The sequence below is a fragment of the Lycorma delicatula genome, chromosome 7 (genome assembly GCF_047948215.1).
Source record: "Lycorma delicatula isolate Av1 chromosome 7, ASM4794821v1, whole genome shotgun sequence".
Taxonomy (NCBI): Eukaryota; Metazoa; Arthropoda; class Insecta; order Hemiptera; family Fulgoridae; genus Lycorma; species Lycorma delicatula.
Genome location: NC_134461.1, coordinates 5,842,501 through 5,858,862, shown reverse-complemented (window position 1 = coordinate 5,858,862; position 16,362 = coordinate 5,842,501). Strand labels below are relative to the sequence as shown.

At 33.1% G+C, this 16,362-nt stretch overlaps 1 protein-coding gene across 2 annotated transcripts in view; it reads left to right on the top strand.

Annotated features, from left to right (window-relative positions):
- The window catches only part of LOC142327353 (uncharacterized), a 117,782-nt gene that overhangs the window by 42,665 nt on the left and 58,755 nt on the right, over positions 1-16,362 (top strand). For both annotated transcript variants that reach the window (XM_075370325.1, XM_075370323.1), the window contains 7 exons: positions 260-362; positions 1,699-1,823; positions 3,668-3,796; positions 7,129-7,308; positions 8,711-8,876; positions 12,372-12,487; positions 13,777-13,875. In XM_075370325.1, the coding sequence (XP_075226440.1) occupies positions 260-362; positions 1,699-1,823; positions 3,668-3,796; positions 7,129-7,308; positions 8,711-8,876; positions 12,372-12,487; positions 13,777-13,875 (918 nt within the window). The remainder of the gene's footprint in view (positions 1-259; positions 363-1,698; positions 1,824-3,667; positions 3,797-7,128; positions 7,309-8,710; positions 8,877-12,371; positions 12,488-13,776; positions 13,876-16,362) is intronic.

Below are 16,362 nucleotides of genomic sequence, written 5' to 3'. Positions count from 1 at the left end.
ACAAAGTTTCTGGACGTGAGTTTGTATTACTTTTCTTATTTTTTCCCTGAAATTCTGTCCTTTGTTATGGAACACTCTGCATATATTATACATATGACATGATGTTTGGTTGTGTAAAACAGATATGTAATAAAAACATACTCTTATTGTGCAACTTTAGAAAATATTGACTTTTCATCTCACAGTATGGTTTATTAGGTTAGATAGAATAAACCTATAAAAAAGCATTTTACTAATGGATCTTTTTTACTGTTTTCAGGTTGGAACAATAGCTGGTAATTTGTCTCTTAAACGAGAAAATCTGGATTTTCCATCTGATTTATTTTTAATGTTTGAAACGGTCGGTGCTTCTTTACAAATTGGTATGACATTCTATTTCTAATATATCATCTAATTAAAGTTATTATTTCACCTAATGAAAAATTCTTTTAATACATAACTCATCTTCCATATGTCTGCCAAGTCACTGCCACTGCCTCTGCCAAGTCACTGTTTTGTAAATCATTTTTTTTTTTTTTTTTTTTTTTTACTTCAAGGATATTAGTAGGTTTATTAATATAAAAATACAATAGTAATTCCTAGAACTACAGAGAGTTTTACCTAACATTTATCAACATTATCTTTAAATAGTTTCTTGGCATTCCTTTTCATACTTTGTCAAGGTACCTTTGCATCTTTTCTAAATGGATTTTTTTTTCATTAAATTTTGAATATGTTTTGAAATTGATATAAAAAATGGAGTTAGTAAAATTAAATTTTGTTAAAAAAATTATTACATTAAGTTAGAGTTAGTAATATTAAATATAGAGTTAGCCATTTTTTGTTGGTAGATTTCATAAGTAAGCTATCTATTGTAATGGGTACCATGATTCGACTTCTGGAAAATTTCAACATATCTTCGCGTTTCACATACCCCAGACCCCTAAACCACCGTCAGTTCAAAAGTTTATATATAATAAATTTCACTTTCTTGTGGACACGATAACTGCCATAATTTTGCGCCAATTACTTTCTAATTGTCCCTTAAAAATAACTTGTCCTGAAATCTCGGTCGAGTGTGTTAACAGCCAAAATCGGACCATAGGGGTGGAAATGGGTGGCTTTTTCAAAAGCACAAAATATTGCTATAACTTTCTTATTAAGTAAAATATCGAATTCGTTTAAAGTTCCTGCTATTCTTTGGATAAGGACCTAAAACTTATCTAAGTAAACTTTTTTGATATCACCAACCATTGGCCCAAGGAGTTGAAAAAATGGGGTTTCGAAGACAAAAAAGGATCATACACCTCCCTTAATAGGCACAATATGGAATCGGAATTTGATATGACCAACCCTTACAGTATCGAATGACCAAAATTTTGCTAGAATTGTAAGAAGATGGGGCTTGTCGTATGCTAAACATGTGAAACTTTTTTTCACATTCAACCATTGTCGTATTGAGTAAATTTGAAGTTTTTCTTAACATCAAGGTGGAAATCTTTTTTGTCTCCTACTTAGCACAGGTGAAATCTACCTCCGTCTTCGGGCATGCCGAAAGGGATTTTTTTAACTTAGTGCCACTTTCAAAAATTTGCAATTTAAAGAATTAAAAAAGATTATTTCTCTTTCTTTGTAGGGCTTTTTTAATTATTTTTTTAAATTTTCATTGTGTTTTAAATCAATTTGAACGTTATGATTAATCATTCGTATATATTGCAGATAATGGACGTGAGTTATCTATAATACGATTAGAAGAATATATCGACATAGATATGTCAAAGAAACTAATATCAAAAGTTATATTACCACCGCTACCACCAACAGCTTATTTAAAAACATATAAAGTAAGTTCAAGATTATTGTTGTAAATTTCTGTTTGACAAATTTTTTGCCATAAAAATTCAAAATTTTGTTGTAAAATGACTTTTAGATGAAGCTTTTTATTTTAGAAATATAGCAGGACCAAAGTATAACTAACATTACGATAAAATCCCATTTTACACCTATTTGTCAAACTGTAAAGAATTAGGTTTATTACAGTACAGTAGTCAGTCATTCAATTTTTGTTTTTTTTTGATAACGCGTTGGTCTCACTTATTTTGTGATTTATATTCTGCAGTTTTTTGTACGTGAGAGTGCATTTCTTATAATTTTTTTGTACATGTTTTGTGTGTGTGGCTTTTTTATAAAAATGTTGAAAACTTATGAAGAAAGACAAGCTTACATAAATAAGTTACGGCAAGATTATAAGTCAAATGAAGAAAGTGAAGCTTTCTTATTAGGCGATGTATACTTGGAAGATGAGTATCAGTTAAATTCAATCTAGAATAATCTAGTAATGAAGACATTCTACAACCAAGAAACAACGTAAAACGTCTGACACTATAGAGTAAAATTGTACACTAGTTGAGACCGGGGCAATTTGTCACACGGGTTCGTAGTCATAAGTCTCAGTTCTCAGTCCTCAGTCGTTGCTGCTTCCTAGCGGTGTAAACTGAAACCACAGTACGATCACTAATTCTGAGTAAGGTGTTCGTAGTTTCTACTTCCTATAACAGTTTTTTAGATTTTATTGATGTTTTTGTTTTTTGCAGCTGTAATTATTCATTTATTGATATAATTAACTTTCTTTATTCACTCTGTGTTCAATGAAGTCTACATCTCAACTATTTTATAACAGCGCGCAATGTTATTCTGTATCAACATTGAGGTTAGGTTCAAGGTCTGTTTTTCCAGTTCGGTTTTTGTCTGAAATGTCTGTTCAGGGTTGTTGTCACAAAAATTCCGGGAATGGTTGTTACATGTGACAATTTACCCCTGCAGGATTTTTTAATAGTTCGTTCGCTTGTTTCAGATAAAGATGGTGAGAAATCATAAAAGGTAAATCGAGGAGAGTTGCTCCAGACATCATGCTTGCAGCAGTGAGGAAGATAAAAAAGGAGAGATTAACAATGCGTAAAGCTGCAGCTGATTATCAAATCAATTATCGAACTTAAGCGATTGTAAGAGAATTACCCAAAATGAAATTGACCATCAAAAGATAGTACGGCCTACTATCGCCATTGGTTATTTTCCAAATAGAAAAGTTTTTTCTGGTGATGACAAGAAGGAATTAAAGCGATATGTTCTTCAAGCAGCCGATGTTAAGTACGGTTTAACGCCAGAAGAAATCAAAACTTTGTCTTATGATCTTTGCGTGGCAAATTCTGTTTAAATGTCCTAAATCTTGGCAGGATAATGAGAGTGCTGGAGATGACTGGTTCGCTGATTTTTTAAAAAGACAACTAATTCTTTCATTACAAAAACCAGAGGCGACCAACTTAGCACGAGCTTCTAGCTGCAACCGAACAAATGTGGAATCTTTTTTCAACTCTGAAACATGTCGACTGCAAATGTTAGAGTGACAATGCTAGGAAGGGCAGAAAATAACGCTCAAATCAATTATGATAATTCTAGTGGAAATATAAAATTTTGTGACAATTTTATTGTTTTTCTTTTAGAGCAAAGTGTTTATTGGTTTCATTGTTCCTTCTAAACAAATGCTGGAGGAGTTCATTTCTGTTATTGTGGCAAAACAAACCTATCAGTCCTAAAGTGATCCATACAACATTCTGGATAAAATATTTATTTATTTATAAAATGAAATTCATAAATTTTGTCTAACAAAAGATATTTATTACTTTTTCAGATAATGCCGAGATCACAAAATGCACCTGGTATACTGAATGCAGGGTTTTTATTTCAAATTGATAAAACAAATAATTGTAAAATTATCTCAAAACCATCAATTGTTTTTGGTGGCATTCATTCTAAACTAGTAAGTATAATTAAGTATTTATAAAAATAATATTAAGTTCTGCATTAATTTTTGTCTATTAATTAATAATAATCAGTTTTTATCTTATAGTTTTTCCTAATAAAAATGTATGTGCACGAGAAGTGATCATAAAGTATCCAACCTTATTTTTATTGCAATAACCAGTTGTAGTGTAGGAGAGGATCATCCTAGCAAACGACTTTGACTTGAACTGATTGCAAACAATCACTGTTTTGCTGTCATTGCAGCCAGTGGCTGCTTAGTAGCCATGAAAGTGAAACGTATGTGTACAGCTTGCTATGTTTTCATTGCCGTTCAAAATGACTGAAAAGATTGACGAGAGAACTTGCATTAAATTTTGCCAGAAACTTTGTGACATCCAAGTAAACAATAAGAAAGATTCATACAGCTTTTGGTGATCAAGCTATGAATGTTACGTAGATTAAAGAGTGAATATCACTGTTTCCAAGATGGTCAAACATCTGTCAGAAATTACAAACACTACAGGAGATCTTACTCCTATAAAAAAGTTTTCAGGATTTTTTCAGGATTGCAAAAATCACACAAAAAAAAAATTGAAAAATTGAGTAACTGTGACAAATGGTGGTGATTGATCATCAAATAACAATAAAAGACCTTGAAATGAAGTAGGAAATCTCATTTGGCTCAGTACAATTGATTTTAACAGAAGATCTCAAAACGCAAGCCATAACAACAAAATGTATCGCAAAACTTCTCATATATAAATAAAATAAAAAACAACTGAAAATTGTGTAAGAAATGCTGGACTATGCTAATAGTTATCTTGGTCTTATGAAAAAAATAATAACTGGAGATGAAATACCGGTCTATGGCTTCAACTCTGAGACACGGATACACAGTCATTCAATTGAAGGAAAAAAGCTCAATGGCAAAAAAAAGCCAAGCAACCATGAAGCGATTGAAGGTAATGCTAAGATTCTTTTTTAAATTATTAAGACAGTATTCATCTCAGGTATACTTTTCAGACAAATTCTCAATGAAGAGTATACTACATAACTGTTCTTTGTCAGCTAAGAGATGCTATTTAATACAAGAGACCACAGATTTGGAAAAGATGGTGATTGGAAAATTCATCACGTCAGTGCTCCAGCCCATGCATCACAACTTATCCAGAGATTCCTGCCAAAACACGGAATTGAACAACTTCAGCAAATTAATAAGGCTATGACCCTCTGCCCAGTTTCAGCTGCAGAAGCATGATTGTATGCAGAATGAGGTGAATGTGTTATGTATTTATTTCAGTAACTGAGATGTCATCTCAGAAGTAGAAAAAATACTATCTAAAGGTTGTCCGCAGGGTAGTGTTTTAGGGACACACCTGCTCTGGGTTGATGAATTCAATTCTTTGATGCAATTGAGGTTACCCAGTGGATGCCACATCATCACTTATGCGGATGATGGCCTTTTGCCGGTTAAAGGATATTTGAGGAGTGAGATCAAATTCAGGTCAGTCCAGGCTTGCAAGATACTACAGTTATGGAGCTTGCAACATAAGACGGTGTTTGGTCCAGAGAAAAAATGATGATGTTGCTCAAGGGCAGACTAGCTGTTACACGACAACCTCGTGTATCAATTGCAGCTGATCAATTTAGGTATGTTCCACTGCAGAAATATCTAGGTATTACCCTTGATGAAAATCTTCGATTCAAGGAGCACTTCTAATATGCTGCCAAAAGGCTTAAAGGGTTTTTTTTAGTGTTCAAAGGGCAATTCACTCTGATTGAGGGCTTAATTTCAGAACCATGTGTGTTCTATACAAGGGTGTATGCAAAGCTATAATGCTGTATGCTGCACCTGTCTGGGTTCATCGATTGAGGCACAAATGTTGTAGGAATATTTTGTTGAGTGCCCAGTGTCTCTATTGTTATCAGTGACTGGTGTCTGTAGGACTGCCTCTCAAGAGGTGGTCCTGGTTATTTCTGGGATTAAGCCCATTGACATCCTTGCAACTGAGCACCAACTATGTTATGATACCAAGAAAGTAGATCAACTTACCTCTGGTCACATAAAAGAAATAGACGACCAAGGATTCCATTTATGGCAGATCAGGTGAACTGAAACGTCTGATGGCCATACAAAGGTGGATTTCAGCTAATCATCATATACCAGGTCTGTAAATAAAGTAATGAGACCGGTTCAGAAAAACTTTTTATTTACAATTCAACTATACATGGACTCTACCACCTTCAAAATAGTTCCTTTGGGAAGCCACGCAATGCATCAAATGATTTTCCCACTCTTTACAGCAGTGTTGGAACTCACAAACCAGAATATTCTTCACATGGTCAGTTACATTTTTTTTAATGTTTTCTACTGCTCCAAAATGGTGTTCTTTGAGGTGTTTTTTTAGCGTTGGGAACAGGAAAAACTCACAGAGACTCAAGTCAAACGATTTGCTGCTCATTTTTGCTTTTTTGGGACGTGGTGAGTTTGAAGTGAACCACTCCTTGCTGTGGCATTTTGTTTCTGGGTGGTACTTAAATATCCAAGATTCATCACCACTAATAACATTTTTTAGAAAATGATCAGGATCAGTTTCAATTTGCCCTAGAAGATCACAACACCCTTCCACTCTGTTGTTTTTCTGTTCAACGGTGAGGTTTTTTTTGGGACCAATTTTGAACAAACTTTTTTCATATCCAATTAGTTTGTCAAAATTTGATGGACTGTGGTACGGTTGAAATTCAATTGTTCTACAATCATTCTGACAGTTAATTGCTGGTCGTACCGTATCAGGTTTCTGATTCACTCAACTTCATTGTCACTTTTTGACGTTAATGGTCTTCCAGAGTATGGATCGTCTGCAACTGATTCCTGGCCATCTGAAAATGCTTTAAACCACCTAAAAACTTGGGCTTGTGACAGATCATCATCTCCATACGTTCTTTTCAATTTTGAAAAAGTTTCAGAAACATTCTCACCGAGTTTAACACATAACTTGATTGCACAACGATACTCATAATTAGTATCACTCATTTTTGTAACGCACAGCAAAAACTTGTTTCACGAAAAGTTTGTTTATGTCTCATGTGGCAACAATAGACTAAAAATTTTTGTAATATAAATCAGCTGTTCATATAACCATATGTTTAGTAGTAACTTTACAGTATTTCCACTTTGGCTGCCAAAAAAAAGTAGTCTCATTACTTTATTTACAAACCTTGCGTGTGTATATATATATATATATATATAAATATATATAATAAATATAATATATAAATAAATTAATTATATGCATATATTTGTTCTAGAGTTGTAGAGTGAAATATTTGACTATAAGTTGTTTACAGGTTCATGTAACAGTTTTGGAATCATTTCTAACTGGAAAAGACCTGCTAAATGAAACCGTGCTTCAAGAAGCAATGGAAATATTAGAAAAACAAATCACAGATTATTCAGAAGTATTTAACGTGGCAAATACTAAAACTTTTGATTATAGAAGAAAATTAGCACAGTCACTGTTTTATCGGGTAAATCAATTATAAATCACATTTTTCTTTTGCATCTTTATTTATGTATATATGATCCACTAAATAAAGTACAATTAAGAGTAAATTGTCTTTTGCAATGTAATTGAATAAAAACAAAATTATTAATATTAATCATATTTTAAAGAAAAAATATCTTAGAAGTGTAGAATGAAATGTGGTAATAGATTTTAAATGTTTTTTTGCTTATTGATTACAATTAGGGAAAACAAAGTGAATTGTGAATTTTTTCTTTTTTATCATTTAAATTAATAAAACAAGCTATTTCATTTCATCACTAGCATCATTAATGTTACGTGAGGAGATATTTTATATTTTGTCAAAAAGTAAAATAAAATATCAATTTTATTTAAAATTTTACCAGTGAATGATACAGTTGTTTATTATATCACATAATATTTTACAGCTTCCCTATTTAATGTAAGCAGTGCATAGGCTGTTTTGTCTCAGTGCATATTTATTTGTCTCGACCTTAATGACTGTGACTCTGACTTTTTTTTAAAACTATCAAATAGGATGTTTATGATAGAGCATAAAAAAAACACAGAAGTAGCTGGTTCTGGATTGGATACATGCTGAGTGACCTTTCACTTGCCACCTTGGACTTTTGAGTTGGAGTGCAGTATTTTCACCACTCTTAGCTTGGATTTTCTAATCAATCAAATGGGTAGCAGTCCAGTCACTTGACCAGCTTATTTAATTTTGTTTTCATTAAGTGTTTCTGAATAAATGTTGTTGAACCGGCAAGAAATTAAAATTTTGAATGTTTGCTAATACAGCTTCACTCAGTTTTACATGATTGGCTAGAAAATCCAAGCAGTAGTAAGAATAAATGTTGCTCTCTAACCAACTGAAAATTCAACGTAGAAGATGAGATTCATAACCACTTGGCACAGACCAGTGTAGGACTAGATATTACTAGAATGAATACCCAATTTTAGCTGCAAAAGTTGTCATTCAGAAAATTTCTTTTGTAGATAGTAATGATGTTCAATATACAGTGTTAGTTTGTCGATCAACAAAGAAAAGAAATATAATTTTTACAGGGTTTTCACCTGCATTTGAGGGGCTTGAAAAATTGTCTCAAAATTACAATATATTTGGCTTGGGTATGTCACTTCATACTTTTCCAATACACGTCGAATTGGAAGTAATGACTGAAGTTTTATCGTAAACTAAGTTGTATTTTGAAATTAAAAACCATTCTAATATAAAACTTTTGTTATGAAAATATTATCTGATAATTTTCTGGTATTTAATGATGACTAACTTAAATCTAATTTTTAAACTGTCACTGCTACTTTCTTTAATCTATCTTCTAAATTACTTTTAGAGTTTTAATTTTGTTAAATTTTCTTTTCCAAAATTAAATTTTTTCATTCAGTTTGTTTTAAGTGTGAATCCGGATGGGATTAATTCAAAATACAAAAGTGGTTATCATCAATTAGAAAGGAACATATCAAAAGGCCAACAAGATTATTCAACAGATGTTAAGAAGTGGCCTATAAATAAATCAATACCAAAAATAGAAGCATTGAGTCAGTGTGCCGGTAAGTACACATGTTTATCATTTATTTTTGCTGTTACCTTCTTTTTTTTTTGAGCATAAATTATTTTGTTTTTTTTTAATTTTATTAACTGTGTTGCCAGATAGGGTGATAAGAAATACTTGAAAGGGTTGCTTCTATTGAGAAGGAGTTATTAAGTAAATTTAATAAATCAGATACTGGGCTCGTAAGCAGTAGTGACTGATGCAGATTGGCATTCATCTTAATATTTGGCTCCTAAAAGAGCCATCTATAAGTTCTGATTCTACAAATTAATGGCTCGGTATTTAAATTGGTAGTGTTCATAAAAACACTGTTTGGCTTGTCATTCAATTGCCCAAGTTAGAAGGCTGACGAGATAGTCAGCATCAACTTTTAAGTTTTACTGAAAAAGAATATAGCTCACCAGCAAACAGCCAGATTCAGGAACTTGATCAGGATGGTCAGATATAAAGCGGTCATGCTCCTCTGTGTTGAGCATCTTCTTTTTCTGATGATATTGTTTAAGTCTTCTCCCCATTGACAGTAATCTGTATTGGAACAGAACAAAACACAAGGGAGTTCAGGAAGTATGTATTACCTTCTATGTATTGGATATTCTGGATTTAGATTACTCACTGCTGGTTCTTTTTATGCATGTGGAGGATGGATATATACTTATTTTGTCAAGTAATCATAATTATTCAATAGGCAGAAGGAAGGATTGCACTCCAATTCTTCTAAATTAAATCATAGATCTGTTTAAAATTTAAATTTGCATGATTTTCATGATTTTTTTCCTAGAAAAGAGAAGGTATAGACTGCAATAAAGAGGGGTTGACACCCACCTACAACCATTATTCTAAACATTATGTGTGAAACCATATTTTTTACTGTCGTTACATTATAATGCTGCCAAATCAGACGGCTAGGTAAAGAAATTTAGGCTAAGCCATTGGATTTTTAATTCATACAAATCAATTATGGTTCATGTGCTATGGACAGATGGATGGAGGTTAGGTATTGCAAGGTATGAAGGTATCCATAAGATGGTAATTCAATAAGCAGTATATGGAACTTACTCCTTATTTTTGCTACTTTTCACATCCCCTAGATTTAGAATGATAAAAGAATGCACTGAAAAAAATCATACTTTTATAATAGCATGCGAAGTAATCCAAATAGGGAATTTTTTGTTTATTTCTATGTTGTGGCTGTGCGGCTTGACCATGTTTTGGCTCCATGTAGCAACACTGGGCAGATTATTGTTTTGTACAGTCTAATTTTTGTTTTCTGTGATAAGGATTTTGAGGACAGAATTCTGCTGCATGCAAACAAGCATCTATTTGCTAAATTCAATTTATTTTGTATCTCTGGTTCCTCTGTATTCTCACTTGATATAATTACTCCAAGGTACTTAAATTGGTCAACTTCCTCAAATTCATCTGTTCATAGAGAACCTTCCATTGATTTGGGTTTCTTGTAAAATGCATATACTTAGTTTAGGTGTCATTTGTCCCTAATCCAATTTTTTTTCTGTTTCTCTTATAAATATTTTGGGTAGTGTGCTTACATCTTCCAACATTACCACATTACATTACCACTACGTGGTAATTTGGGTTTTTTCCAAAATGAAAATTTGGTTTTCATGGTTTCTTCAAAAAAAATAAACAACGTAGTACAAAATATTGAGATAAGACATATCATACCTTAATTTCTCTATGAAATTACTTTCGCTAACATGGTAAAGTTTCTTGAAAAGTATCATGCACAGATAACATTTTTGTGGTAAAAAGAATTATTGAAAAACAACGTGAATTTAATGTAAAGTAACACATGGTCTTTATTGATTTGGAAAAGGCTTTTAATAAAGTTAATCGCTTCACACTCTGGCAAATTTTACAGGACAGCGAATACCCACTTCATTAAATCATAGCAGTTAAAAAGTATGCATCATAACACACAAATTGTGATCAATACTGATACGAATTGTTTAGATAATTAACTGTTAATCAGTGAGTAAGACAAGGATGCAGTTTATCACTACTTTATTTAATATATATATAAATATATATATGGACTACATTTTCAAGAAAAGGAAATATATTGCTAGTTCTGGGATATTATTGATAAGGACTACTTGCATGAATGGTTTACTGTTTGCAGATGATATAGATAATACAAGAAGCCAAAGATTGCCTGCAGAGATCAGTTTATACGCTGAATGAATTATGGCATTCAGGGGTAAGTGTCCAGTTCATTCAAAGATAATTCTGGGTACTGTAGTACATGAATAAGTGTCTCGCTGCAATTATCTGGGATGCGATATCAGCTTCGATACAGACTTGATTTACAGAAGAAAGTAAATAAATTCCAAGTTGTGTGTAGTACCATAAGCAGGATGGTGAATGACGGAGCTAGGAAAAAGACATAATTGAAATTCTACAAGATACGGTCACCCTAGTTCTTCTTTATGGAAGTAAGTCAAAGGTTACCACAAAAAGACAAGAAAGTAAGATACAGACAGCAGAGATGAGATTACTAAGGACACTGAAGGGCATCACGTGGTTAGATTGGGTACAGAAAGAAGAAATAAGAATCGACATTAAAGCTTCAGTGACAGAGTGATGGATTACTGCAATCAATAGAAGCAATACCTGGAAAGAGTGTCTGAAAATAAGATTACCATACAAGTACAAAATTATCACTCATACAGAAGGAAAGTGATTGGAAGACCATGTAAAAGATGGCAACACGTCATTTTGAGTTCATAACAGGCATAAGCCTAGTCCTTGTGTATAAAAAGAAGAAGAAAAGAAGAAGTACTTTCATGAGATTCTACATCCTTAGTCATGACTGAAATATTTAATTAAACTGCATATTAAAAATTAAAAATACTAAATTAATGAAAATTGCATTTTAATTTATTATATGAGTGCTGCTACCTGTTGCAGTTTAGTTTTTATGAGACTGTCTCCCTCAAACATTGTCTGATGGTTTACCAAACAGAAATTTTGTTTGTATTTATAAATGTAATATTTTTCTAATATATTTAATTTCATGTCATCTTTATTAATTTCAAATATTTCTAAATTTGTGTTAGTGTCAGAAATAGAATGTTTATTGTTTGTTAGATGGTCTGCCATATTAGATAAACCTAATTCATTGTTTATTTTAGATTAACATAATTTCTCTAATAATCAAGAAATCTAGTTTTAAAGGATATTTTTTCCTATATAAATACCATCACAATCATTACTAGGTGGTTTAAATTATTAGAATTTAAAATTTAATTTAACAGTACAAAGGAACAGTATGAATCTTAACAAGATTAATTTCAGTAAAATAATTTATATATATATTTACAAAAAAAAATCAGTCTAGAAAAGAAATCTGTATATGCTTTCAAAATTCCTTTATAAATGTTTAATTTAGATGATCTGTGTTCATGGTAATTTTAAGTGGTACAGTTTTTTTTCTTTTTCAACTACTGATTTCTTCAATCTTACCTTTTTACAGGTGAATCAGAGTATGTTAATGATATACCACGTTTTCCAAATGAATTACAAGGTGCTTTGGTAGTAACTAAACTATGTAAAGCTAAAATTATTTCAATTGATTCTTCACATGCTTTAGTGAGTAAAACCATCATGTAAGAGGTAATCAAGTATATAGCTGTTGTGCTATTATATTTACTTGTGTATTGTGTGAATATAGCACATTTGGTACTTTATACAATTACACATGTAAATTGTGCACATATATATATATATATATATACATATAAATCTGTGTGTGTTTGTGTGTGCATGTTGGTTTGTTCAATTGAATTACTGGTGTGGCTACACAAATCCAAGTCATGTTACCATTATACCTTATGTTACCATTTTAAAAAAATTACTCCAAAATTCCCCCTTCCCCAAAAATTTAAAAACGCTATCTTTCTATTTATTGCATATCTTACCAATTTTTTAAAATTTCTTCCTATGCATAGTAGTAGTGCAAATGGCTCCAAAAAATATTTTAGAGGAATATTGGTCAAAATCTAAAAACACTGATTTTTTTCAAAACTTTTTCAGTTATTTAACTTTTAATATATTAAAAGTTTAAACTTTTAGTAATAAATTTTCATTGTAATTCACCCCCTCCCCGAAAATAAAATGTTAGGTAACTTTTTATTGGTTGTCCTTTCTGTAGTGGAATTTTTTTTAATTTCTTCCATTTAACACAGTAAATGTAGAAAATCAAAAACAAATTCTTGGAAGGTGATTTTGAAGTAGGGGTGCAGAAAAGTTTTAAAAATACCAACTTTTTGAATTTCTAAAACTTTCTTTGGTTTGTTTAAACATGAAATGATAATTTTACAATAGAACTTCATCATAAATAACCCCACTCAAAAAATAAATCTTAGGTAACTTTTCCAAGTATAATTATTTTTCCATTTTATAATAACCAACCCCAGGAAAGTATTAAAACTTTGTTGTCAGCTTTGTTAAAGTGTGTTTTCTTTACTGTTATTTTGAGATTATGTTATTAAAGACATTCAGCAAGTCCAGATTATAATTCAAAAGCTGGTTTTACCTAGTCTTGACTTTAACATCCCAAAATGTTGTCAACAATTGACACTGCCACCATGATTGATTAAAGACTACCAATGACTCTAATGTTACTAATGTTCTAATAACAACCTTGTTTTTTTATAACATATATAGCTATTTAAATAATATAATGTATGATCAAATCACCTTTTTGAGTAGTTTTTGTGATATCCTCAGCTTACGAAATGTAAAATACAATGCTATTATAAATAATAACCTCATTGTTAAAAAAGGACATTAAATGATTACCACAAATAAATTAAACAGTAAGTTTATTACTAAATAGTGTATCATAAACACAGTATAAATTTTTCTTTTCATTGCAGAAATTGCCTGGAGTAGTAGCATTTTTTTCGGCAAAAGATATTCCAGGAGAAAATACCTTCTTAAAAGTAATTCCAGCAATTTATGAAGAAAAAGAAGAGGTAAGAAAAAATTTTATTTATTATTATTAAAATTATTATTTTTGAATGGTGGGCTCATACCTGAGGAACGGCGGTCTCATCTATGAGACAGAACTACAATCATGTCAGGGACGGTGCAAGGGTCGATTCTTGACCCTGACCTTTGAACCGCCTACGACGGTTTGCAGAGGCTGGAGATGACAGAAGAGTCGGACTTGGTTGGGTACAGTGATGACATTGCGCTACTTATTGCAGACCACAATGTGAAGTGTGCCCAACTGACGCTCAGCCGAGCGATGCACAGGGTCAGTACCTGGCTGGGCGACAATGGGTTGTCTCTATCCATCATCTCAATCTCATAGGGTGAAGACACACGCCCCCCCCCCGTTCATAGCCCTGATGGGCTTTAACGGGAGATCGTGGTTCTGACGAAGAAGTGTATTGACACCCTCCTCCCCTTGCGGGTCTGGGATGAGATTGTCCAGACCAAGCCGGCCGCGAAGTACCTTGGTATGATGATTGATCGGAAACTTAGCTTTACTGTGTTGCTATGGAAAGCCGCCGACAAAGCCGCGAGAGCCATAACCACTCTCAGCCGGCTCATGGCGAATGTCGGCGGACCGAAGGCTAGCAGACGGCGACTGCTGATGTTCACAGTGCATTCTGTTCTGTTATAAGGGTTGAAAGTCTGGGCACAGGTGCTCAGATTTGAGAGAAACCGAACGAACTGCTGCCTTGCGAGTCGCTTCCGCATATCAGACGGTTTCCGAGCCTGCCGTTTTGGTGGTCGCCGGCATTATATCCATTACTCTTTTGGAAAGGAAGCGCCAGGCGGCCTACAGGAGGCGACAGACAGGCGAAGACTGGGAGACCATCGCCGAGGAGGAACGGACTCGCAAGTTCCTTGCCAGGCAAGAGACCTGGAACCGCGAGACCGGAGGATGATGGACCGCAAGGCTTATCCACTTGTAAGACCGTGGATAGAGCGGCGGTATGAAGAGGTGGAGTACTATGAGACCCAGCTTCTAATCGGTAACAGGTATTTCCGCTTTTATCTCCATGTCAGAGAGAAAGCGCCATCCCCCGACTGGTTCTATTACCCCGGTGTAAGGGACGATGCCGAGCACACCTTTTTCAGTTGTGTTGAAAAGAACACAAGAGGCGGATCGTGGAGCACTGAACCCTCACAACGTGGTTGCGATGATGCTCTGGGATCAGACGTGGGATCACAACGTGGTTGTGATCTGAGCAGCTGGGAGAGTGTGGCCCGATTAGTCGGGGGCATTCTCAGGGCCAAGAAGAGCGACCTAGTTAGTTCTGAGCCAGTTAACGGCCTTCTCAGACTAGAATAGGAGAACTCTGCCTAAAGTTATGTGTAAAATGGTTCAAAGTTGAGTCCTGGTAGAAAAGGGGGTGATTTTAGCTGGGCGTCTACTGATGGCAGTTTGACAAGACCAAACAAAACTGATGGCAGTTTGGGAGCCCAGCACTCCATGTGTAAGTGCGTTTCCATCTCCCTTCCTCCCCAAAAAAAATTATTATTATTATTTAATGAAACGTATATAGTTAACTGTGGATTATTTTTGTTTACTTTTTATTTTGTATATATTTTATTAGATGACAAGTTACTTCACACAAGTATTAAAAATACTACATCCGTTCGTCAGATAATTATCTGAAAAATGAATTGTTGCAGAATTTTATAATTTTGGATTTTGCATGTTATTAATTTCAAAGATCACACAAGTTAAAATTATTACAAATGTACCATTTATTAATTCTTTATTTTCTTATTATTTAAAAAATAAGTAAATTATATGTCGCAAACAACAATTCTGATTCTGTTATGAATTTACTGTAGCTAATAAAAATTAGTACAAAATTAAGAATGATTACAGGCAGTGAAAAAAACAAAAACTCAATAAGGAACTTTATGTGAAGATTATTTAATTCTATTATTTATTAAAGGAAACTAACCTATATTTTTAATAATAAATAACCTTGTATCCAGCTCACAATGAATTCACAAAATGGCTTCTCATGCTTTTATCGCAAAACAGAACACTTGAGATACACCTTTTGCTTATTCACTCTAATGTTAACATACCCTGTGCGCTTTCTAGCCCTTGAAGTATTTATACCCCCAGATGTAGAGGTTGTCCTGACATAACAGCAGCCAACCCTTCCTCTTGTTCAGTCAACTGTAATGGTTTCAAACAAACACCTATTGTCCTGACTGCTAGTTTATTTTCAAAAGTTTCTTCGTTTCAAACTTTCTACTCTATTCTAAAAACTTTTTCAATCGTTCCTCTTTGTTGTTGCTTATCAATGTTTCTCTTTTTAATTTATTTATCTGTTTACATTCTTCCACGTACTCTCTCCTTCTTGTTCTTACACTTTTCATCTTTAGAAGTTCCTCTAGTCACAATATCATCAGAAATTTATATCAGGACACATTTACTTTATATTCTTAGAAACACTAGTGCGTTCATTCCATTGCATGCCTCT